Source organism: Equus quagga, chromosome 1 (assembly GCF_021613505.1).
Source record: "Equus quagga isolate Etosha38 chromosome 1, UCLA_HA_Equagga_1.0, whole genome shotgun sequence".
In the NCBI taxonomy this organism is placed as follows: Eukaryota; Metazoa; Chordata; class Mammalia; order Perissodactyla; family Equidae; genus Equus; species Equus quagga.
This window is the reverse complement of record NC_060267.1, coordinates 64,639,306-64,664,413: the sequence shown is the minus strand read 5'-3', so window position 1 is coordinate 64,664,413 and position 25,108 is coordinate 64,639,306. Positions and strand designations below refer to the sequence as shown.

Genomic DNA, 25,108 nt, shown 5'->3' with positions numbered 1-25,108 from the left:
TTGGATTGTTTCCATGTCTTGGCTATTGTGAATAGTGCTGCCATGAACATAGGGGTGCATATGTTACTTTGGATTGTTGATTTAAAGTTGTTTGGGTAAATACCAGTAGTGGGATAGTGGAAGATTATATGGTAGTTCTATTTTTAGTTTTTTGAGGAATCTCCATACTGTTTTCCATAGTGGCTGCACCAGTTTGCTTTCCCATCAGCAGTGTATGAGGGTTCCCTTCTCTCCACACCCTCTCCAACACTTATTATTTTTAGTCTTAGTGATTATAGGCATGATAACAGGTGTAAGGTTGTATCTTAGTGTAGTTTTGATTTGCATTTCCCTGATGATTACTGATGCTGAACTTCTTTTCCTGCATTTATTGGCCATCTGTATATCTTCTTTGGAAAAATGTCTGTTCACATCCTCTGCCCATCTTTTGATGGGTACGTTTGTTCTTTTACTGTTCAGTTGTCTGAGTTCCTTATATATTAGGGAGATTAACCCTTTGTCAGATACATGATTTGCAAATATTTTCTCCCAGTTGGTGTGTTGCCTCTTTGTTTTGATTCTAGTTTCTTTTGCCTTGCAGAAGCTCTTTAGCCTGATAAACTCCTACTTGTTTGTTTTTCCTTTTCTTTCCCTTGTCTGAGAAGACATGGTATTCAAAAAGATCCTTTTTAGTTTGATGTCAAAGAGTGTACTATTTATATTATCTTCCAGGAGTTTTCTGGTTTCAGGACTTATTTTCAAGTCTTTGATCCATTTTGAGTTTATTTTTGTGTATCGCGTGAGATAATGGTCTACCTTCATTCTTTTACATGTGGCTGTCCAGTTTTCCCAAGACCATTTATTGAAGAGATTATCTTTTCTCTATTGTATGTTCTTGGCACCTTTGTCAAAGATTAGCTGTCTGTAGATGTGCAGTTTTATTTCTGGGCTTTCAGTTCTGTTCCATTGATCTGTGTGCCTGTTTTTGTACCAGTACCATGGTGTTTTGATCACTATGGCTTTGTAGTACATTTTAAAGTCAGGGATTGTGATATCTCTAGCTTTGTTCTTTTTTCTCAGGATTGCCTTAGCAATTCAGGGTCTTTGGTTGCCCCATATGAATTTTAGGATTCTTTGTTCTATTTCCATGAAGATTGTCATTGGGATTCTGATTGGGACTGCATTGAATCTGTAGATTGCTTTTGGTAGTATGGACATTTTAACTATGTTTATTCTTCCAATCCATGTGCATGGAATCTCTTTCCATCTCTTTATGTCATTATCAATTTCTTTCAGTAATGACTTCTAGTTTTCATTGTATAAATCCTTCACCTCATTGGTTAAATTTATTCCTAGTTACTTTATTCTTTTGGCTGCGATTGTAAATGGAATTGTATACTTGAGTTCTCTTTCTGGAAGCTCATTATTAGAGTATAGAAAAGGAACTGATTTTTGTAAGTTGATTTTGTACCCTGCAACTTTACTATAGCTTTTAACTATTTCTTTTAGATTTCTGATGGATTCTTTGGGGCTTTCTATTTATAAGATCATGTCATCTGCAAACAGTGAGAGTTTCACTTCCTCACTCCCTATTTGGATTCCTTTTATTCCCTTCTCTTGCCTAATTGCTCTGGCCGAAACCTCCAGTCCTATGTTGAATAAGAGTAGTGATAGTGGGCATTCTTGTCTTCTTCCTGTTCTCAGGGGGATGGTGTCAGTTTTTGCCCATTGAGTATGATGTTGGCTATGGGTTTGTCATATAGGGCCTTTATTATGTTTAGGTAATTTCCTTATATCCCCATTTTGTTATGAGTTTTTATCATAAATGACTGTTGGATCTTGTCAAATGTTTTCTCTGCATCTATTGAAGTGATCATGTGGTTTTTATTCCTCAATTTTTTGATGTGGTGTATCATGTTGATTGATTTGCAGATATTGAACCATCCTTGTGTCCCTGGTATGAATCCCACTCGATCATGATGCATGATCCTTTTGATGTATTGCTGAATTCTGGTTGCCAAAATTTTGTTGAGGATTTTTGCATCTATGTTCATCAGCGATACTGGCCTGTGGTTTTCCTTTTTTGTGTTGTCCTTGTCAGGCTTTGGTATCAGAGTTATGTTGGCCTCGTAGAATATGTTAGGAAGCATTCCATCTTCCCTAATTTTTTGGAATAGCTTGAGAAAGATAGGTATTAAATCCTCTCTGAAAGTTTGGTAGAATTCCCCAGGGAAGCCATCTCGTCCTGGGGTTTTATTCTTTGGGATGCTTTTGATTGCTGTTTCAATCTCTTTCCTTTTGATTGGTCTATTCAGATTGTCTGTTTCTTCTTGATTCAGCTTTGGGGGGTTGTAAGAGTCTAAGAATTTATCCATTTCCTCGAGATTATCCATTTTGTTGGCATATAGTTTTTCATAGTATTCTCTTATAATCAGTTGTATTTCTGTGATGTCTGTTGTTATTTCTCCTCTTTCATTTCTGATTTTGTTTATCTGAGCTTTCTCTCTTTTTTTCTTTGTAAGTCTGGCTAGGAGTTTGTCAATTTTATTTATCTTCTCAAAGAACCAGTTCTTTGTTTCATTGATCCTTTTTACTGTCTTTTTTGTTTCAACAGCATTTATTTCTGCTCTGATTTTTATTATTTCTCTCCCCCTGCTGACTTTGGGCTTTGTTTGTTCTTCTTTTTCTAATTCAGTTAGGTGTAATTTGAGATTGCTTATTTGGGATTTTTCTTGTTTGTTAAGGTGTACCTGTTTTGCAATGAATTTCCCTCTTAATATGGCTTTTGCCGCATCCCATATGAGTTGGTATGGTATGTTATCATTTTCATTTGTCTCCAGATATTTTTTGATTTCTTCTTTAATTTCTTCAATGATCCATTGCTTGTTCAACAGCATCTTGTTTAGTCTCCACATCTTTGTCCCTTTCTCAGCTTTTTTCTTGTAATTAATTTCTAACTTTATAGCATTGTGATCAGAAAAGATGCTTGTTATTATCTTCTTAGATCTTCTTAAATTTATTGAGGCTTGCCTTGTTTCTCAACATACGGTCTATCCTTGAGAACGTTCTGTGCGCTCTTGAGAAGAATGTGTTTTCTGCTGTTTTGGGATGAAGTGTTCTATATATGTCTATTAAGTCGAACTGGTTTAGCTTTTCATTGCATTCCACTGTTTCCTTGTTGATTTTCTGTTTGGATGATCTATCCATTGATATGAGCGGAGTGTCAACATCCTCTACTATTACTGTGTTATTATTAATATCTTCTTTTAGGTTTGTTAATAGTTGCTTTATGAACTTTGGTGCTCCTGTGTTGGATGCATAGATATTTATAAATGTTATTTCTTCTTGATGGAGTGTCCCTTTGATCATTATATACTGCCCCTCTTTGTCTCTCTTTACCTGTCCTATCTTGAAGTCTACTTTGTCTGATATAAGTATTGCGACACCTGCTTTATTTTGTTTGCCATTAGCTTGGAGTATTGTCTTCCATCCCTTCACTTTGGGCCTGTGTTTGTCATTGGAGCTGAGATGTGTTTCCTGGAGGCAGCATATTGTTCGGTCTTAGTTCTTTGGACACACTTTCTGCTCCATTCTCCTTCTCTTCTCCTTCTTGAATACTTATAATTCTTATGTTGCATTTCCTAATTGAGTCGGATATTTCTCGAAGACTTTCTTCATTTCTTTTTAGTCTTAGTTCTCTCTCCTCTATCTGGAGAATTTCAACATGTCTATCTTCAATTGTGGTGATATGCTCCTCTATGATGTTCACTTGAGCATTTAGGGAATACGTATTTTGTTTTATCTCTTCCATCGTGTCTTTCATCTCTAATATTTCTGATTGATTCTTACTTATAGTTTCAGTCTCTTTTGTTAAGTACCTCCTCAACTCGTTGAATTGTTTCTCTATGTTCTCTCTTACCTCTTTGAGTTTTTTGATGATAGCTATTTTGAATTCATTGTCATTTCGATTACATATTTCTGTGTCCTCAGGACTGAATTCTGGGTACTTGTTGTTTTCTCTCTGGTCTGGAGATTTGATATAGTGTTTGATATTGCGATAGGGGGTGGGTCGGATCTTACGCATCCTGATATTATTTGCTTGCAGTTACCACCTATTGTCACTGGGTGGGGGGTTCAAGAGCAGCATATTCTGAGCCTTCTGCCTTCAGCTGAGATGCCAGACAGTGGAATGGGAGGGGGCAGCTAGAGGGAGGGGTGCTTTCTCCTGTGTGCTCTCTGGGCTTTCTCGTTCTGCTTTTGCTGATCTCCTGGGCTGTTGGCTTGAGACAGTCACCCCCCCCCCTCCGCAAAAGCTCTCACCCCAGTAGAGGTCTTCCCTCTAGGCCACATGGGACCTCAGAGGTCCTTGATGTTCCCGCAAACGAACATCCCCTCCCCTCTTCCTTCCCTCATGGAGCCTCCCACGGTCGCAGATTGCAGTCTTTAGGGGAGGGAGTGAAGTTCTCTCTTACCCCATTGCAGCTTCTCTGAGGGGGGCTCCAGCCTCTCCACCCTCCATCGTATGGCCGCATGTCTCTCTGACGTTTTTGTGTTGTGTTAGGATGTCCTCTGTTGGAGTATGGATGCCCCTTTTCATTGTATGTTGGAGGGGAGAGAATCCTGGGCAAGTTCACTCTGCCATGATGCTGCCCATTTTACTTTTTTGATATGTTTAATCTTAAAAGTCCGAGTTCTTGATAATGCCTTTAAAAACTTGAAATCATTGATACTGGCAATATAATTTTAAATTTTTTAAAAGTTGAAAATACATTCATAAAATCAAGTTCTTTTATGCCCCTTAAGGCCACATATTTTAAGAGAAACTACAACTTTTATTGTAAAAGTAATAGTCATAAAGGAAAAAATATTAAGCAGTGAAAATACAAAAACTTATATATAGTCTCAATATTTAAACCCAACCACTACTAATATGTTAGTGTTTTTTCTTTTTGGTGTTTGCTCTTTCCTCATGTACAAATTGATTTGTAATATAGTTTAATCATACTGTACATATATTTTGATTGCATCTCCTCGACTTAAGCTTATATCATAAAGTAAATTCCATTGTTCAAGGAACTTGGATAAGTTAATTCAGCCACTGATGGTCATCTGTGCTTTACTCTCTACAGTTTAAAGACTGTTTTTAGAGAAAACATATGAAACTAAGAGTCACATGCTTGTGATTTCTTTATCATCTGTCTATTGCACAGTCCCATTAATCAACTAACAAATATCACATAAAAGGTTTACTCTCAAAGTGATTTTACTTCTCACCTTTTGAGCTGCAAGATGGAGGGCTGTTCTCTGGCTATGGTCAGTTTTATTAACATTTGCTCCTGCCTTCAGGAGAGCATCTGCACAATCCAGTCTGTCGGCCAACACACAATACATAAGTGGTGTTCTTCCAAATTGATCTTCTTTGTCTTTAAGGGAAGAGTTTCCTATGTGTACAAGAAACAGATAGCAACACTTGATAATTGTTGTTGTTACTACTAATATAACTAGGAGCTGTGTTTACTAAGTGTTTATTATCAAGTACTGTGCTAAATGTGTTAAATATATTGTCTTATTTTTACTTACCCTATGAGGTAGATATTTACCACCCCATATTACAGGAAACTGAGATTCAGAGATGTTAAGTAACCAGTTTACATTCACACTGAAAGTAGGCGGTGGGGCTAGAATTCAAACTGATTTTCTTAACTACTACGTTATGCTGAATTAACATTTTGAGATATGGAGCTGGTTATTTTCCTCCCTCACTCCTTTCTTTTGTCAACAAATACTTATTTAGTGCAGATCATACACTAGGCATTGTAGTATGTTTTTATGAGAGATACAAAAGTGAATCATGATTGACTTCTCATTTTAGACAACATGGAGCAATTGCATACTACCCTGATCTTCCTGCTAATTACAACTAAAAACTCCAGGCAAAATACATGAAACATGGAGAAAAGAAGACAGACTGGCTAGGGACTATGGGACTCAGGGAACAACCTGATGGTGAGGTCCCTGAAAAAAAAAATTTTTTTTTTTGCCTCCTATATAGAGCTAGCCTGCAGTAGCCCACAACCAGAAACACCAATGAGCACAGATATGAAGTTCCCCAAGAGGCCCTCTCTCTCCAGTCAAAACATTGAGAAGAGCATAGCCCTGCAGGAGTTAACTCTTTTGACTATACCGACTCTACTCCAAGCACACACAACAAAAGAAACTGCACCTCTCTTCTCTGCCATTGGGTACTGCAGACTGTGCAGAAGAGCCCTGTGAACCATCACACTCTGAATTAAGCAAAGGATTGCAATGAGGTGGTACCTTACTCATTCCTAACTAGAGTCGGGGAGGATTACAGAGAGGAGGAAGCTAGAGAAAGCAATTCTCTAACTTGGTGCATGGAATCATGGACAACTCTGGGTAGCCCATGTGTGAAACTGACCAAAATCAAAATAGCAAAGCTTTGAGAATTGAACTATGGGTAGAATACTACCCAGGTTCTAAATTGGCCTGGGTAGCAAGGAAATGGGGCAAACCAGAAATGCATACAAGAGCTCTGAAAACTAACTTGACATTTGAATCACCATCCACAAAACTGGAACAAAATGTTCATCCTAAACTTAAACAGATCGTCAGTCTACTAAAATAAGAGATTTAAATAGAATTTAGAGTCTCATAACATAATACACAAAATGTCCAAGAGATAATCCAAAATTACTAGACAAACCAAGAGTCAGGAAAATATTAAACAAGAAAAGACAATCAATAGGCACAAACACTGTGATGATACAGATAGTAGAATTATCTGACAAGGATTTTAAAGCAATTATCATAAAGATAATCTGACAAGTAATTATTAACACTCTCAAGACAAATGGAAAAATACAAAGTGTTAAGCAAAGAAAGAGAAAATGTAAAGATGAACCAAAAGAAAATTTTAGAATAATAAACACTCAATAAATAAGTAAATAACCAAAATAAAAACCTCACTGAATAGCCTCAATAGCAAAATGGAGATGACAGAAGAATCACTCAACTTGATGATAGACCAATAGAAAGTATTCAATCTGAACAACTGAAAGAATACATAGAAACAAAAAGAACAATAAGGACAATAACAAAGGATCTACCATTCATATCATCAGAGTCCCAGAAAAAGAGGAAAAAGAATGAAGGGCTGAACACATATGCGAAGGAACAATGGCTAGAAATGGTCCAATTTGGTGCAAAACACAAACCTACAGATTTAAGAAGCTGAGCAAAGCTCAAACAGAACAAACCCAAAGAAATCTATGCTGAGTCAATCATAATAAAATTTCTGAAAACCAAAGATAAAGAGAAAAATCATGAAAGCTGCCAGAGAGAAACAACATATTATCTATAATACATACATAAGAATTCGAATGACAGTGTATTTCACATAAGAAACTATGGAGGCCAGAAAGCAATGACACATTTTTCAAGTTTTGGGGGAGGTGGAGAGGAGATCTGTCAACTCCAAATTTTATATCCAATGCTTGCCTAGGGCTGGGGATGGGGACATGTTTGAGGGGACATAGTTAAACGGTATAGAGTTTCTTTTTGGGGTAATGAAATTATTCTAAAATCAATTGTGGTGATGTTTGCACAACTCTGTGAATATACAAAAACCATCGAATTGTACACTTTATGTTGGTGAATTGCATGGTATATATGTATGGTAAATCTCAGTAAAGTTGTTACAAAAGCCCCACTACATATAAATTAAAGTGAAATATAAAAACATTCAAGAAATGCAGAGAAAGACAGGAAAGGGAAAAAAGAGGAATGAAAAACAGAGGGAACAAACAGTAAACACATAATAAAATGGAAATCTTAAATCCTAACATCAATAATTACATTAAAGGTAAATGTTATAAACACACCAATAAAAAGACAGAGATGGATAAAAAAAGAGGACCCAACTATATGCTGACATAAAAAACTCACTTGAAATATAATGACATAAGTAGGTTAAAAGTAAAAGAATGAGCACAAATATACCATATACTTTTGATTGGTAAACACTAATCAAAAGAAAGCTGGAGTGACTATATTAATAACTGATAAAGTAGACTTCAGAGCAAAGATAATTACCAGTGTCAAATAGAAAAGGGTCAGTTCACCAAAATACATGACAATCCTAAATGTGTATGTACCAAACCACAGAGCTTCAAAATACATGTAGCAAAAACTGATAGAATTGAAAGAAACACTTGAAAAATTCACAATTATAGTTGGTAACTTCAACTTTCCCCTGTCAATAATTGCTTGAACCCAAGAATAAAAATCAGCAAGGATAGAGAACAACTGAATACCACCATAAAGCAGTAGGATATAAATGATATTCATTGAACATGTCACCCAGCAACAGTCTTTTAAAACATCCATAGGATATTCACCAAAATAGACCATATATTGAGTCATAATACAAATGTTAACAGATTTAAAGAAGTGAAGTCATACACAGTATGTTCTCTGACAATATGTAATTAAACTAGAAGTCAATAATAGGAAGATAATGGGAAATCATTGAATATTTGAGAATTAAGCAACACATATGCAATCCGTGGATTAAAGAGACAATCTCAAGGGAAGCTGAAAATCATTAAATGAATGAAAACAAAAATACTGTTGTAAGGTTCCTACCCTACACATGAGGGGGGCTTAGAAGGAAATATACAGCATTGAGTACATGTCTTAGAATAGAAGAATAGTTTCAAATTAATGATCTATGCTTCTCCCTTAGGACACTAAAAAGAGAAGAGCATATTTAACCCGAAACAAGCAGAGAAAGTACATAATAAAGATAAGAGCAATGAAATTAAAATCAGAAAAACACTAGAGAAAAAATCAATGAAGCTAAACGTTGGTTCCCAGAAAATATCAATAAAATTGATAAATCTCTAATCAGATTAATCATTAAAAACAGAGCAGATAGAAATTTCTAACATCAGGAATGAAAGTGGGAACATCACTACAGAGCCTGCAGACATTAAAAGGAAAATATGGGAATATTACAACCAATTTCATTCTCATAAATCCACAATTTAAGTTAAACGGCAAAAAAATAGCCACATAGATCAATAGGACAGAATTGAGAGTACAGAAACAGACTCATATATATGATCAATTGATTTTTGACACAGGTGCAAAGGCAAACCAACGGACAGTCTCTTAAACAAATGGTGCTAGAAAAAGTGGACATCCATATGCAAAACCAAAAAACAAATAAACCAAAAACTCACAACCTATACTTTTCACCACATGCAAAAGTTATCTCAATCAAAAACTGAAATGTAAAACCTCTATAACTATACAAAACTTTTAAAACAAACAAATGTGAAAATCTCTTTAACTTTGGGTTAGGCAGAGATTTCTTAGATATGATACCAGAGAACAATTCATAAAAAAATTGATAAAATCGATTTCATCCAAATTATAAACTCTATTTGAAAGACACTGTTAAGAAAATAAAAAGACAAGCCACAAAATGGGAGAAAATATTTGCAAAACACCTATCTATAAAGCCTTCTATCCAGAATAAAGAACTATTACAAGTAAATAGTTAAATGATAAGGAAATTAAAATATTTGAACAGGCATTTCACCACATAAACATATGAAAAGATGCTTAACATCATTAATACATAGGGAAGTGAAAATTCAAACCACAATGTGATGCCATTACACTTCTATTAGAATGGTTAAAACCAAACCAAAACTAAAAACAAACCTGACAATACCAAATGCTGCTAAGGATGTAGGACAACTAGAACTCTCAGACATCACTGGTAAGAATACAACATGGTATAGCCACTACGGAAAACTGTCAGTTTCTTATAAAGTTAAACATACACTTACTATATGGCCCAATAATCCCTCTCCTAGGTGTTTTACTCAGGAGAAATAAAAGCACGAAAGCTTATGTTCACATAAAAACCTGTATTTGGATGTTTATGGAAGCTTCATTCACAATTGCCAAAAACTGGAAACATCTCAGTTGTCCTTCAACTGGAAAATGACAATAGAGACTGCATACATCCATACAATGGACTACTGCTCAGCAATAAAAAGGAATGAAGTACTGATACACTCAACAACATGGAAAAATCTCAAATGCGTTACGCTAAGTAAAGAACTCAGTCACAAAGGGTACGTACTGTGCGATGCATTTACATAGCATTCTGGAACAGGTGTAAGTACAGAGAAATCAGACCGGTGCTTACCGGGGGCTGGGATGTGGGGAGAGACTGATTATAAAGGGACATGGGGGAATTTTGGGGTGTGATGGAATTGTTCTATATCTTGATTGCGGTGGCGATTACAGGATTAGATATTTGTCAAAATTAAATAACTGCACACTAAAAGGGGTGAAACATACAGTATTTACTGTATTAGACCTCAATAAACTTTACTTAAAAACAGTAACAACAACAGATACCCATGGCTCCAGCCATCCACTTGAAGTGAAAAAATTTTGCTCCTTTCATCACAGATAGTGACAAGGTAGTCACATACTAGCTGAAGGTCATCATGGATGAGTTGAGCATGAGGGAAGCCAGTTACTTCTGAGGTGTTTTGGCATGAACTCTGCTAACGGAAAAGAAAGCTGACCAAATGAAATCTTTTCTCTGGGGAAAAATACATGCTAGCTGACACAAGAAAAAGTGTCACATTTTTGTCTGAGTTGTTTTGTGCCTGAAACTAAGCTACTGTTTTAGCTCTAAAGATTTCAAAATATATTTAAATATATGTAAATTGGGACCCAGAGTACTTTATAGCTTCTTAAATAACTCACTTTGCTAATCCACATTTCCATGTATCCTGGTAATAGAGCGAGAAAGGTCGTTGCTCTTGAAATTTGAAAGAGCCTGACAAATATATTCAGATTGTGTATAACTCCTGGAGGAGACAGGTGTTCTTTTCAGATTCTGGGTTTTGAAGATGGAGGCAAGTTTTGCATTTGATTCAACATACCTGATTCTAGAAGCCCCTGTGCACAAATCTTCTGAGTGCCAGTATTACTCTCTCCACAAGGGCCTCCAATATATAATCCGGAAGACCCCAGAGATTATATTTATTTATTTATGTATTTACAGATAAGGACTCATTTAAAACCAAACTCATCAATAGAACTAAAACTTATTACAAGTAGCGTGTTCCTTTATCATTTGAGTCCTTCTTGAGTCAAAGTGGTACTTACAGAAAATATGATGTAATAAGGCTAGTCTCAAGGTGTCTTTCATGATTATAGGGCACTCTCAACCGGCATCTCATCTTAGTGTTAAGCAAAGACAGTAGTGCCTAGTATTAGCAAGATGATGGTGATTCATATTATAATTTCCCCTAGAGTTGAACTCCTCCTTGGAAGCTTTAGTAAAAGAAAGAACGCAGGAACTGTGGTCACAAGAACAAATGTTGCGAAATGGAGGCAGTCATCACATATTGGGACAATCCTAACTGATTGGGCTTCTCAGAGCCAAAGTGAAGTCAGCACCTCTACCTCCTAGAAGAGACAACATCAGGCCAAATGCTATGTTCTTCCCAATCTGCTGTAAGATATGTGAAACTTCACGCCTTCTCTTCAACCCCTGACACACTTGTGTTTTTGTGTGACTAGTATTTACTTCCCAACACAGAAGATTTAATTGGGTCATGTCAGCAAAACCCAGTATGCTGTGTCTATGAGCCAAAATTTGTGTATGTGAGGAAACTGAAAGCATGGAGCCCCTATTCTTGCTTCGAAAAAGCTGCATTCAGCCTCAGTTGGGTCCTGTTTTGAGTAGCTTTAGGAGGATAGTGGCTTTCTGGCTGTGTCTAAGTAGTGAGGGTCCCATCAGGTTCTGGGCTTCCTGGCTTTAAGAGAGTAACTGAGACAGGCCTGTGCCTTTATCTACACCCTACTTCCTCCCTCCTTAGTTTCCCCAATTATAACATCCAGCCAATACCTGTCAAGTCTACACAATAGCTTATTTTGATGACTAAGTGAAATGATTTATTGTCTGGAAGTGTTTTGTAACTGCAACATGTTGTACAAATGTAGGGCTTACGATGTCAACTAACATTCAGTGGATAGTAATGCACTTAAATTGCATTCCTATCAGGAACAGCTAATATAGGGTGCAGCTGGCTGGTGTGCTGTGTTGTTTTAATTATTCTGGCAACTGTGAAGACAGCCTCTAATCCATGACCAATTGGTGCTTGCTTAACTGGGGCTGGCATTCTGCATGTGCTCATCTGAACATAGCTCAGAAAGCTGAGCTGGAACCACTACTGGAAAGCCACTGCTCTACTGCATTTGGTTATTTTAAGGTCAGTTGAAGCAGAAGAGTCTGTATGGTTCATGGACTGGTATGTGCAGAAACCAGAGCTCCAACTCTAGCAGTTAGAGAAAATGTCTGTCACTCGTAGTGACAGTTGCACCCGTCTACACAACAGCTACAGTGCCATACTGTCCAACAGGAGTCAACCCAGCCTTCTCTACTGCTGTCTTATTTGCTTGTTCTAAAATGTCACTTTTGTGTGGCATCAAAGATGTATTCATTTGCTTTTGTCTACTTCTTCACACCTTTCGTATTGTCACAATCTTGGGAAAGCATTTGTGGTCATCTACAAAAGATCTGCTTACTGTTCTAGAGGCAACATGGGAACAACGGAAAGAATACAGGATTCGTAATTAAATGACCTGGTCTGAGTCACAACTGTGCATTTATTAGCTAGGCAACTAAATTGCTTCACTTCTGAGTCTCAGTGTACTAACATAGAAGATGAGAGTAATAATAATAACATGGGACATATTATATTTTGAGGGCATTTGAGATTTTACAAAACATTTTTACATGTTATCTTATTATAATCGTTGAGGTATCTTAAAATATTTACACTCGTTGCTTTGAAATTATCATAGGTCTTAGATTTGCCACTAGATCTTGCTATTTAATGTATTAATAAAAAAATGATGGCAGGTATATGGCTATATCCAATTTTAAAATACTTTGATAACTATATTTCAATATAACTGATTTACTTTGGATTCCCATATATTATATTTAAGCTTTTAACAATATGTTTCTGAAAAGAAGTCTATAAACTTCACCAGATTGCCAAAAGGGCCTGTAGCACAAAGTTAAGAAAAATCCAATCTAGATAACCATTAGTTTATCAGTCACGATTTAGAAATAATCAGTTCTTTCTTTCCTGTCTTTCTCATTCTCTATGTATTCATACGTACAAATGTGCATGTGTATGCAGAAACATCTACCCACACATGGAGGCCCCAAAAACATGGGCTTTGGACTCGGACTTCCAAGCTTTAATGTCAGTTCTGCTACTTATCAGACAAGTTACTTAATCTCTCTGCACCTCCGTTTCCTCGCCTATGAAATCAGCGTGATAGAGTACCCAAAGCTCTTTGTAGTGTTTTGCTATTAAATGGGTTCATGAGCTGCAAAACACTTAATACGGTGCCTGGCACATGTATCATAACTTTATGAATGTTGACTAATTTTATTCCTGTTATTAGTATGGATACATATGCACGTAAGTATATTTATAAACACATATGTATATAAGCAAGCATTTATAAACTATTTAATGACCCTGACATTTAAGGTCAGGGTTGAGGTAAAGGAAGAAGTCAACTGAAATAATGTCACTACTCTTCACTTATGAGGCTCCTTGCCACACCTAACTATTCTGTTGGGAGACATAAACAAAGAGGGAAAATGATTCAGAGAGATTTATACTGGCTCAAAACATGGACAGGGGAACAAAAGTTGTAATAGAATCAGAATGGTCACTTTACCACTGCAAACAACCCCAGACACTGTTAGCAGTAATGACAACATCAATCATCACACACTGGGAATATTTACAAATTATTTTGCTTGGTTTTCACAAAGAGAACTATCATTTTTCATAGCATTTAGTGCCTTTTCATTCTGAGACATTTCTGCAACTATGTGAGACGAATATTTTCCTGTAAGTCCAACTTGATATAACAATAACAGTGATAAGGTTTTATTTATTGTCTATGTGTCAGGTCCAACGCTAGATATTTTATGGCCATTGTCTCATTTAACTCTCACACAAGCAAAGTATTATGATCTACAGTTTACAGATAAGGAAACTGAGGCTCAAAAAGATTAAGCGGCTTGGTCAAGGTAATACAGCTAATAAATGACAAAGCCAGAGCTCAAAATTCAGGTTTATTGGACTCTAAAATCCATGTCCTTTGTACTACACTACACTGTATAGTATTAAAATGAATCTACTAAACTCTGTTATTGACTATGTGTCTGGTATTCAATCAAATTATTTGAGTTTGATGTTAAAAGAAAAAGCTACATATCTATAAATGATAATCATAGCACATAAGGATTTTACCATGTATGTTTATGTTTTTAGAGCCCAGGACTGAGCCCTAATTCATCTGAATCCAAGATGTAGTGAGTTATGTTAAAACATTAATCCATTGTACTAGGTTAAACATTAAGAATTGAGACTAAAATGATGTCTCATTCAGGGAAAGCCTCTTCACTCCTCCTCCAGGACAATGGGTAGCACAGAAAGTGTTCGATTTAATTAGTTGTGTATGTAGAAAGAGATGCTCATCTGTTTCCATGGAGTCAAACACATCACTGACATACTTCTCCATGGAAACAGAGAAGGGAAAACAGAAAATGCTAAAGTGAATGAATTCACTGAGCAGTTGGTGAGCAAAGATTGAAGAAAAAAAAATCATCTGTAGTACCATGTTACTAGTTTAGAAAAGAGACACAGGATATATTTAGAAATCATCACACACGTCCTACATAAGAGAATGTACAAGATACATTGAAATTTAAGATGAAACAGTATTATTTTAGTAGGAATATACAAATGTTGAAAAACATCATAGAGCAAAGGTATTACTGTCTTTGCATACAAGACAAAAATGGCAGAATTCGTAAAAGAAGAGCAGAGTTATAGCTCACTCAGTAATGAGTAAGAAGTTCCTTAGACAAGGTAACAGAAAATATAAGGAACTAATTTATAAATAAGTTTATCAGTTCTATACTGGTTCCATATCATGATTTTTTTGTGTTTTTAAGGATTTTTTTCTTTGGGGATACAGAATTATAGGAGTATTTCAAGTTTTATTATGTAATGCATTAGTTAATTTGTAAGACTGAGTCTGTATAAGTGTTTTTAATTTACAACATATTGCATGTTTTGTTTCCTTTGAAGGTTATATTTTTTATTAAAATAATAAAGAATTCACTTATAAGACATGTTTTCTTGAGGTATTCTGACTTTAAAAAGAAATTTTCCAATGGAATTTAGTTCTAATCTACCTCTCAGTTCAATTTAATTCAATTAAACTCAATTCACATTAATCCCGGCCCTCAAGACGATTATAGACTTCTTGGGGGAAAGATATTTAAAAGAATGATTATAATATTTATTCACTCCTTTAACAAATATTGCTCATGTGTCAAGTACTGCGCTGGATTTTGTGGATACAGTGACGAATCAAACAGACCTAGTCCATATTAATGGAGGCTACTAGCTTATAGAGGAGAGAAACATTACAACAGTCATACATATAAACATACAGTTACAATCTGAGACAAGTTCTATGAAGGAAACCTGCAGAGTTCCCAGGGAGAACACAATCAACAGATTTCACTGAGACTGGATGGTTAGAGCAGGCCTCTCTGAAGAAGCGACCTCAGTGCTGAGATCTGAAGGATGACTAAGAGACAGTCAGACGGAGAACGGGGATAGTAGCATTTCACACAAAGCCTTGAGAAGGAAAAGGGCTTAGCAGGTTTCAGAACCTGAAAGAAAGCAAGTTTTTCTAGTAAGAGAGTGACGAAAGGTGAGGTTGGGGAGGGAAAGAGGTACAGGTACACTTTGAAATTTTGTTCCAAGTACAATGGGAAACAATTATAGAGTTTTGAGCAGGAAAATGATTTAACTGAATATATAATTTTCAGTACAAGTAAACATGGAACGTTTAGCAAAGAAAAAAAAATCCAAAAAAGGGAAAACTAAACTATAGTGTTAAGATATATACCTAGGTGGTAAAAATACAATGTATTATTATACCATAAAAGTCAAGACACCAATTCCTCCAAGGGGGAGGGAAGCATACATTAGGGGCTTCTGGGGGAACAATGTCCTATTCCTTGGTAATACGGATGTTTGCTTTAGATTTAGTTGTTAAACTGTACATATAAGTTGTATGTAATTCTCCATATGTACATTTCAAAATAAGGAAGTATGTTTTGTTTTCTTTAAGTAAAACATGCATTGAGGTAAAGAGGTGGGGACACTGGGTGCAGATGGCTCCAGAAGCTTGGTTTTGATGACAGAGAGTGATAATTGCCCCATATCCCTTTTCTCATTCTTCTCTTTAGGAACTGAGCACCCTGAGTTTTAGGTGGGCATGATGCCATCCAAGGAGAGATATTTTTTAGCGTCTTTTGTCCCAGATGCGGCTCTGTGTCTAGGTCCAGCCCACCTCCTGAATGACACCTTTGCACTCTCTCTTTCCTCCTTCCTCCTCGATGGGCTATGACTGCAATGGAAGTATCTGCCATTGACCCAGAGATGGAAGCCACACGTTGAGAAGGGCAAAGCCAAGCCCTGGCAGCATCTCTGGATGATTTTGTACTATTGTGAGAATGAAATACACTTCGATCTTATTTAAGTCACTGTTACAGCAGTTTAGCCTGTGCACTGATACAGTTATGAAGGGAAGTTGAGATATGGCAATACCTAGAGGGAGATGAAGTAACATGGAAGGGATTTTTAAATCATGGAGATAACAGAGTATATTTAAATGTTAATGGGAAGAATACAGAATATAAGAAAAGACTGAAGATGTAGTAATCAAAGGTAAAAAAAAAAATGGAGAAGGTTCCCAAGAAGACAGGAAGGGACAGAATACAGAGCATGTGTGGAAGAACTCACCTTTGACAGAAAGAGACATTTGCTGTGTTTTAGCAGGAAGAGAGAAGAAGATGGGTGCAGATATAGGGTGATTTGTAGATATGCTGAAAAATGAGGAAGTTCCTATTTTATGTGGATATTTTCTGTAGGAAGCATAAAGCATTAGCTGTGAAGGGAGGGAGGGAGAATGGGCAGTCAGAGGTTTTGGTAGAGCAAGACAGTATGAAACACTCATTATGGAGAAATGTGGGATGATGAGCGGAAAGTGCTGAGTGCCTATTTGAAGTAGGTAATGACGAATTCAGGGTGTTACCAATCTTCCAGCCAGGTTAAATCGTTCCGGGGTTGGCAGAGGTAGATGGATTAGGTTCATCCAGAGATGAGATTGCAAAAGCCAGACGCAATAGGTGAGGAGAAAGGGAATTTTTCCAAGAGAAAGATTTTAATAACAGACCATGGAATCAGGGCTGAATAGGGAGGAAAGTAAAGACAGAAGACTGATGGTCAAAACTGGAGAAGAGAATAGATTAGAGGTCTCAGTGAGGTTGAAAAACTATTGTTCTCATTACTAAGCGAGCTGCAGGTAAAAGACTCTTAGTTGAATGGTGGACTGTTTGAGTGAACGACTCAGAGGTGTTGGGAGATGCCAAGTTTCAGGGAGTAACTGTGAATGCAGGTAGCGGAGGTGAAGTGAGGCATCAGGTGAGAATGTCTCTGATGGAGAAGAGAAATTTTCACAGAGTATGTGGTAAAAGAATTTTGTCTTTGACCATGAGCAGAAGTTTGTTTCGTGGAGAAGGGGTAAGGGGCAGAAGACAGAAAAGAGGAGAGGGAACAGATACATGGAGAAAAGATACGAAAAATTCATGGCATATTGGGGAACAGAAAGCCTAGCCAGAAGTTAGGGTGCACGGGTAGAAGTTTCTGGAGAAACCGGAAGCGTAGGGTGAAAATACACACTGAAAGAACAGGGATGGAAGTCCAAGCAACGTGGACTGTATTTTGCAGCCCAAGTTGTCAATCATGATGTCACTAGACATTGGTAGGTTAAAGATTACAAATAATGTGAATTTTTATTTTATTTTTCAGGGTAATGACTTGTGAACATGTGGCTTTGTGGTTTTTACAATTCTGGAAAATTCTTACCCATTTTCTCCTTGCATACTGCTTCTCCCCTATTCACTTTATCTTCTTCTAGAACTTCTATATTGAACCTCTCTCCATATATAAATGATAGGGAGAAAATGAAACCACTTTCAAATAATTGAATCAATGATAGGGAAACACTGAATCAATTCTAAATCATTAAAGTTTAAATTCTTTGTAAACTTTAGTAATTTGGGTGTGTATTATATGTTAAAGATCATTATCCACTATCTCATTTTAGATGTTATTACAAAGATGAATTAATTATCTTAGTACCTTACAGTACATAAGAGACGCAATGCCAAATAAACAGATATTTCTCAGATACTTTCCACCTGATCCTAATCCAGATTTTTAAGTTTCAGGACTTAATTCCTTTCTTGTGCAAGTCTTGAAACAAAATATAACTAAGAACATATTTCCATTAAAATGTGTAAGTACACTGCAAATTAAAATTAACATTAACAGGGGCTGGCCCAGTGGTGCAGCGGTTAAGTTTGCACATTCTGCTTCTTGGCAGCCTGGGGTTCGCTGGTTTGGATCCCAGGTGTGGACATGGCACCACTTGGCTAAAGCCATGCTGTGGTAGGCATCCCACATATAAAGTAGGGGAAGATGGGCACGGATGTTAGCTCAGGGCCAGTCTTCCTCAGCAAAAAGAGGAGGATTGGCAGTAGTTAGCTCAGGGCTAATCTTTCTCAGGAAAAAAAAATTCAAATGAACAAACTTCCTTAGGACAGAATTATTTGTAAAGTTTCTGTAATACAGGGGACTTCTTACCTATGATGAGTCTATGAAGAGCACCCTTATCTCCATTAATAGCAGCAGCATGAACTTGGGATGCTAAGGAGGAACCAGGAGAGAGCAAGTTCTCTGACCTGTTCATAGTCTTCTCAACAACTGGAACGACAAGAAACAATGATTTAAACCATGAGTATATGCAGGAAACATTTCTGAAACCTGTCTCATCAGTTCTAAGTGGGTGTATTATAAATATGGCTTACTAGAAATATGTGACTAGGATTAAAAAAACCTACAGTCCTAGTTCCAGAATTGTCATCATATGGCAAATTAGGTGACCCTCTGTGTAAGTAGCTTATCTGTAACATGAGGGGGTTAGGTGCTCCTAAGACCCTTCTCAGGGGCGGAGGGAAAAAAAGGGCTCAATATTTAACATTAGGCACAGGGCTCAAAAGCCACAGTGATTTCTAATACAGGTAATTTGATCCTTCATAATACTAAACATCAGAACTGGGAAGAAAGGGGACGGCCAATTCACAAAAACAGTATGGCGTGGACTTGTCAGATCAGAATTAACTACATTTAAGCACTAAACTAAAAGATCCTTAGTTCTTTCTCTCATGCCCACAAAGGGAGGAATTTTTATTTGCTCTCTCCTTACTTCCACCAGAGAACTATACCTCGCTTGAGGTCTTGACCTTAGGATTTTACTTGGAAAACCACATCATTAGGATTGACCATATTTCATTAAGAAAAATTTTGTTCTGACTGGTAGTCTGACATGGTTTGCTAGAACCTTCCAGAAATGCATTAGCTGCATAGGAAAGTAGTGAGTTCCCTATTATAAGAGGGTTTAAGTAGAGGCTGGAATACATCAGAAGTGCAGCAGGAAGAATTCAAGCATCTGATGGGAAGGAAAGAGGGGTAGTTGTATGAATGACCTTAAACTTCCTTCTTAAAACGAAGATGCTGTGTCCAAGTCCCAAAGTTGAACAGCTACAAGGACCAGGGAGGTAACAAGTGTAAGAAACACAGGGCGTCGTGGGGATCACTGCAAACTGCAGCATCCACGCCCATCTGCAGGGAGCAGTTAGTCAACTACAGTTAACAGCTGCCAATGGGTGGGCAAGCCTTCTGATTTCACCAAAAAGTGTCGCTCTAAACTTGGTGACTCCAAGGATCTGGGAGTTTTGTAAGATAAATTTATCACTACTGATGAGCTAATCTTTTTGTTGTCATTGACAAGGATTATCGGTTCAAGTTCTGCCTTAGAGTGAAAGTATTTTCTTAATTTTGGTAAAGGTCAGCTCTTCATGTCTTTATTTTGCTGACAATTTGAGTTAACATGCTGGCAGAAAATATGAGTGTTGTGAGATGCTTCTGTCATGTCTGAGCATGTCTGTCACATCAGAAAAACCACTGTCATATGCAAGATTATATTAAAGTGACTTGAAAGAAGCTACAAAACAGGGGAGGAAGTGGAAACACAGTAGAGGAATAATTGCACTTGGGCTCTAGGTCGGGTTCTGTTAATAATAAGCAGCATGTCCTTAGGCTACCTCAGCTCTCTGATTTTCTGTAAAATGTGAAAAACAAAAAAGGTTGACCATGTTGATTCATTCAATAAGCTAAGTACCAACTATGTGCTAGGCACCGTTCCGATCTCTAATACTTGTCATTTTAGATTCTAAGTGATTAGAGTTTCAGGCACATCAGAATCACAAAAAAACTCTTCATACCCTTTGAAAAATACACTAAAAATTATATCTCAGTTATATTTATTTATATATACTTCACCTCCTAATTCTTAGCATAATTGTTAGTAACAGGTACATAGCTGGTGTGCAGTAAATGTTTGTTGAATGAAAAGTCATAGGCTGAGTGCTAGGTCCAAGGGTCAGTAGGATCAAAGTTTAATTTCTTAGAGTAATGAGTTCATGCTCATGAGTCTCTGATCTTTTCAAATTCTCCATATCTATCTCTTGTCAGAGAGGTAGAGGAGTGGTATACAGATAAGAACACTGGACTAGGAGAGAGGAGACTAAAAGTTTAGCTTTGCCACTATCTAATGTTGTCACCCATGGAAAGCCATTCTCTGGGACCCTTTTTTAGCTCACATGTATTTTTTTAGCACTAACATTTTTTGTAAATAATTTTTATAGATGAAAATCAAAACCACTTTGTTAATTATAAAGTGCTATAAAATGCAAAGGTATCATCAACATTAACTAATCATAAAACAAGCCAGTGTAATAAATGCTCCAATAATTATAACTGTGCAAAACTGGCGGGGCCGCAGTCACAAGCAAAGGAAGAGTAACTCTGATTAGGATCAAAATGGTTGATTGTTTGGGAAGTTCTCAGAGATGGTGACATCTGAGATGAGATTCCTGACAGAGAGAGGGTTAAGGCCATTCCAGGGAGCAGGAAAGCAGGAGCAAGGCAAGGAGTAAGGGAGACCCACAAAAAAACGGAATGCCTCCCAGGTACTTAGTAGTGATTGTGTGGCTACCATTTGGGGCACGTGGACTTGGCTGCGTGTTTGCAGAAGAGGCTGGAGAGCTAACTGGGGCCAGGTTAAGATCTTCAATCGCTTGGCTAACGAATTTCGTAATTATGCCGTAGGAGCGATCCAAGCATTAGTACGACCACTCCCGCACTGAGCTTTTCAGTTTACAACGTGCTTTCCCATCCTCTCCCTTACCTACTCCTTACACGACCCCAGAGACAATTAGGGATAAGGCATTGACTCATTCAACTGAGGCCCTGAGACGTGGCTCCGACTTTATACTGCAGGAATTAGCGCAGATAGAAGAGGCAGCAGGCGAGGAGGCCAGTGATGGAGGTCAGGCCGCAGCCTGGGCCAGCAGGGCCCTGGGTCGGAGGCAGAGGCCAAGGCAGCACAGATCGATCAGAGCCTCCCCACACAGGCCCCCTCCTACTCACCCTCGCCTCCTCCAGGACTCACGTCCCGGGGGCGGCTCCAGGAGGCACGACCCTCACTGGGCCGCCCCTCCCGCCAGGCCAGGACACTACATCCGGCTGGAACAGCCCCCACCGCGCTGAAACTAGCGGAACGCCTCGGAAGGCCGCCCGAGGGTCTCTACCGCACAGCCTTCTGGGAATTGTAGTTCCCATCCTCTGAAACACAGGGTACCCCCGCCCTCGACCCTTTCTATCCCACTGGGCCCCGCGCGCAGAGGACTCGGTGGACCTGGGCCGACAGCCTGATGGGAACGGAGTTTTGGATGCCCGATGACGAGCTCGGTGAGAGTGGTGCAAGACTACATTTCCCGATGTGCTCCTAGGTGGGCAGGACCCGGAAGTGAGGGTGTGCGAGGCCTCTCTGGAAGTTGTCCGGGTGTTCGCCGCTGGAGCTCCGGGTCGGGAGGACGAGGTGCCGCTGCTGGGAGGATCCTCCGCTGCCGCCGGCTCCCGGAGCCCAGCCCTTTCCTAACCCAACCCGACCCAGCCCAGTCCCAGCCGCCAAGGCCTGTCCCTGCCGCGGACCCAGCGTTACCATGAATCCTGCCGTCTTCCTATCCTTACCCGACCTCAGATGCTCCCTGCTGCTCCTGGTGAGTGAGTGAAGGCATGACAGACCCTGCGACAGACGCACAGACGGCCTCCCGCCCTCGCCGAAGGGGAACACAGCTGACCCTCCCCCTGCTTCCCTCTCTTTTCCTCCGGTGGCGAGGAGCGCACCCTCCCCTGTTGCCTTCTCTCTCGGCCTCCGTCTGTCCACTTCCCAGGCCCGGGGTCCCCGAGGCCCGAGGCACCACGTTCGGAGGTTGGGACCTGCACCCAGGAGTATTAGCCCTGGGGCAAGGATACAGGGGAAGGTCTCGGCGAGGAGTTTCCCCTCCCCCGGCGTGCCGAGGTGGTTTCGGTCTCGAGGGCTCACGACCCTTTGGTAGCCTGGCTCGAAAAGGACGGGGCATAGACCCGTGGCCTCCCACCCCCTCCTTTTGGGAATAGTGTGAGGCCGACAGGTGCTGGGGTCGTGTGGAGCACGCCAGAGCCCTGAAACGGTGCCCGGGTTGGCAGAGCCCTCTGTTGTGGCTTGATGCGATTGGTTAGGAACCCGGAACTGGAGACCGATTTGGTGTCCACTGGGGGAATAAAGGTTTGAAGGGTTGAGGCGGTGATTAGCTGAAGGCCTTGGCTCAAGGCCTCTCTCAAATCTTATTACAACCCCCTCACCCTGGAATTTAAGCAGAGTTGTTCTTCAGTCCTTCTGATTTGAGGATGATCAGGCCTCCTGCATACGTGTGCGCTCATTCCTTAACTCTTCATCTGCTCAGCTCCATCTCATCTTGTAAAGGGATCTTTTCTCAGAGCCTCTTCCTCCCAAGCACGTCTTGAGTGTGCAACCTTAGTAATCCAGACTGCAGATCACATTGAGACAGAAGTGAAGGACTAACCCTGTATGGCAAAATGACGTCCCTTTAATTGAGCTATTATAATAGAATATTGGAAAATACTTTGATTGTAATAGATTTTTTTAGCAGCCACATTTAAGATGAACATTAAGTCAAAATCACTTTCTTGACAATTTCAGAAACATAAGTGACTCACAAGAAGTCATCTGGCTGGTTACTGGCAGAACACGGACTTGAAGTTCGTTTCTTGACTTGTAGGGTTTATTCCACCACACCACGTTAAATTTTTAATATTTGTGTTGGAAATAGTTTTTCTTCCTGTATCTGCCTCTTCGCTTCTCGGCTCTCTCTTTTCTCTGTGATTTGCAAGTCATGTTTGAAAACCATATACAGTACTTGAACTTTTTCAGAGGAAAAGCACCATAAAAAACTAAAGGGGATGTCAAAGTACTTTTGAGAACTAAAAGCTGTATATATACATGGTAACATTAAATGATAAGTTAGCTTATTGCCACTTATAATTATACAGCAATCAGTGACTTCTGTATAGAGGAAAATATTTTGCATAGAGCTATTTCTTGGTAATTTCATTATACACTGTAGTTCTCTTTTCTTTCTAAGAAGTACTAGAATAATACTCATTGTTATTAGAGACCACTCTCTCTGTAAGGATACTAGATACTAATCTTTTCCTTATCCATAAAATGGCCTAAATTATGAGTTGTCTGCCAGAAATTATTTATAGGTTACCAAAAAATACAAAAAGTTGTAAGACATCGGAAAGAAAAGTTGAAATACAACATAGGAAGACTACATCAGATGTACTTTTCTGGAATGATATGTTTGGTGTTAGAGCTAAGTTTAAGAAGGAGAAAGAATTTCTTTTGAAATAACTTGCGTGTTTTATAGAAAACCTACAAATCTTGTTAAGAATAAAGAAGGATTTTTTTTCTAATAATTCTAAAATTTAGTTAACATTTCGTATATTTAGCTCTCAGTAAATGTAGAGAAATAGAAATTTAGTAAACATTTTAGAGGATACCTGTAAAGATTAATGGACTGGAAAATAAAAGCCCAAGAAAAGGTTCAGTAAACCAGAATTACAAGTCAAGCTAGTTTCAGTTTGAACATAGGGTTTATCAAAGCACTTTTAATAATCATAGTCGTTAGCAAATATTTATAAAGCATCTGTCTATTCGAAATTCGAGTTGCTTATCTAACTGGTAATTCTGTCGTAGTGATGGAACCTGCTTACTCAGTATCCCACCTGTCTAAAAATATATCCTTTATCTTCCCTAATGTACTTTCTTCCTCCTCCCTCCGACTTCGCCTCTAAGACTTCAAGTTTATTCCGTCTCACGTACAGCCATTGAATATCCAAGTTCCCACCTAGCTGAGGTCATCATTTTTTCCTTAAATGCCCTGCTCTAAAAAGCCATATTCTTTTACTACAACAATTTTTTTCAGGCAAACTACACCTCAGCCCTAAAGAACTAGATCTGTTTAGACTTAACTGGTGTTTGTAAGATAAGAGCCGAAACATATAAGCCTCAACTTCTCTAGGCGGGTAGTTTTCGTTTCTCTGATCTCAAAAACACTTTGGAACATATCGCTCTATGCCTAAAAAGCCTTTCTGGGATGGGTAAATAAAACACACAAGCTCAACGTGATAGCTTCAAACTCACAGTCTTAGAGAACGAGTTCTTTTATTTCAGGCTTGCTTTAGGAAACACTCCCATTGCCTTTAAATTATTTTTGAACTCCACTGAATTTGCAACGTGTCTTGGACAAAGTGAGGTAGTCGAGATGCATTGATTTTGGATAAATCAGAAGAGAAATTTGAGTCACCTGGCAAATGCAATGAGGCCTTAATCCTCATGATACCTTTGATTTACCTCACTGTAT

The 25,108-nt window shown here is 38.5% G+C and overlaps 2 protein-coding genes across 4 annotated transcripts in view; one reads left to right on the top strand and one right to left on the bottom strand.

Annotated features, from left to right (window-relative positions):
* INVS (inversin) overlaps positions 1-21,914 on the bottom strand; it is a 142,427-nt gene extending 120,513 nt beyond the window's left edge. Inside the window, exons 1-3 of the mRNA XM_046659535.1 lie at positions 21,768-21,914; positions 18,861-18,980; positions 5,254-5,420 (exon numbers count right to left, since the gene is read on the bottom strand). Coding sequence (XP_046515491.1) covers positions 5,254-5,420; positions 18,861-18,966 — 273 coding nt within the window. The 5' untranslated portion in view covers positions 18,967-18,980; positions 21,768-21,914. The remainder of the gene's footprint in view (positions 1-5,253; positions 5,421-18,860; positions 18,981-21,767) is intronic.
* A 235-nt stretch (positions 21,915-22,149) lies between these two features.
* Positions 22,150-25,108, top strand: part of ERP44 (endoplasmic reticulum protein 44) — a 75,832-nt gene continuing 72,873 nt past the window's right edge. Inside the window, exon 1 of one of the 3 annotated variants that reach the window (XM_046673504.1) lies at positions 22,150-22,399. In XM_046673504.1, coding sequence (XP_046529460.1) covers positions 22,343-22,399 — 57 coding nt within the window. In that variant the 5' untranslated portion in view covers positions 22,150-22,342. The remainder of the gene's footprint in view (positions 22,400-25,108) is intronic. The other 2 variants (XM_046673494.1, XM_046673511.1) reach the window with 2 other exon arrangements.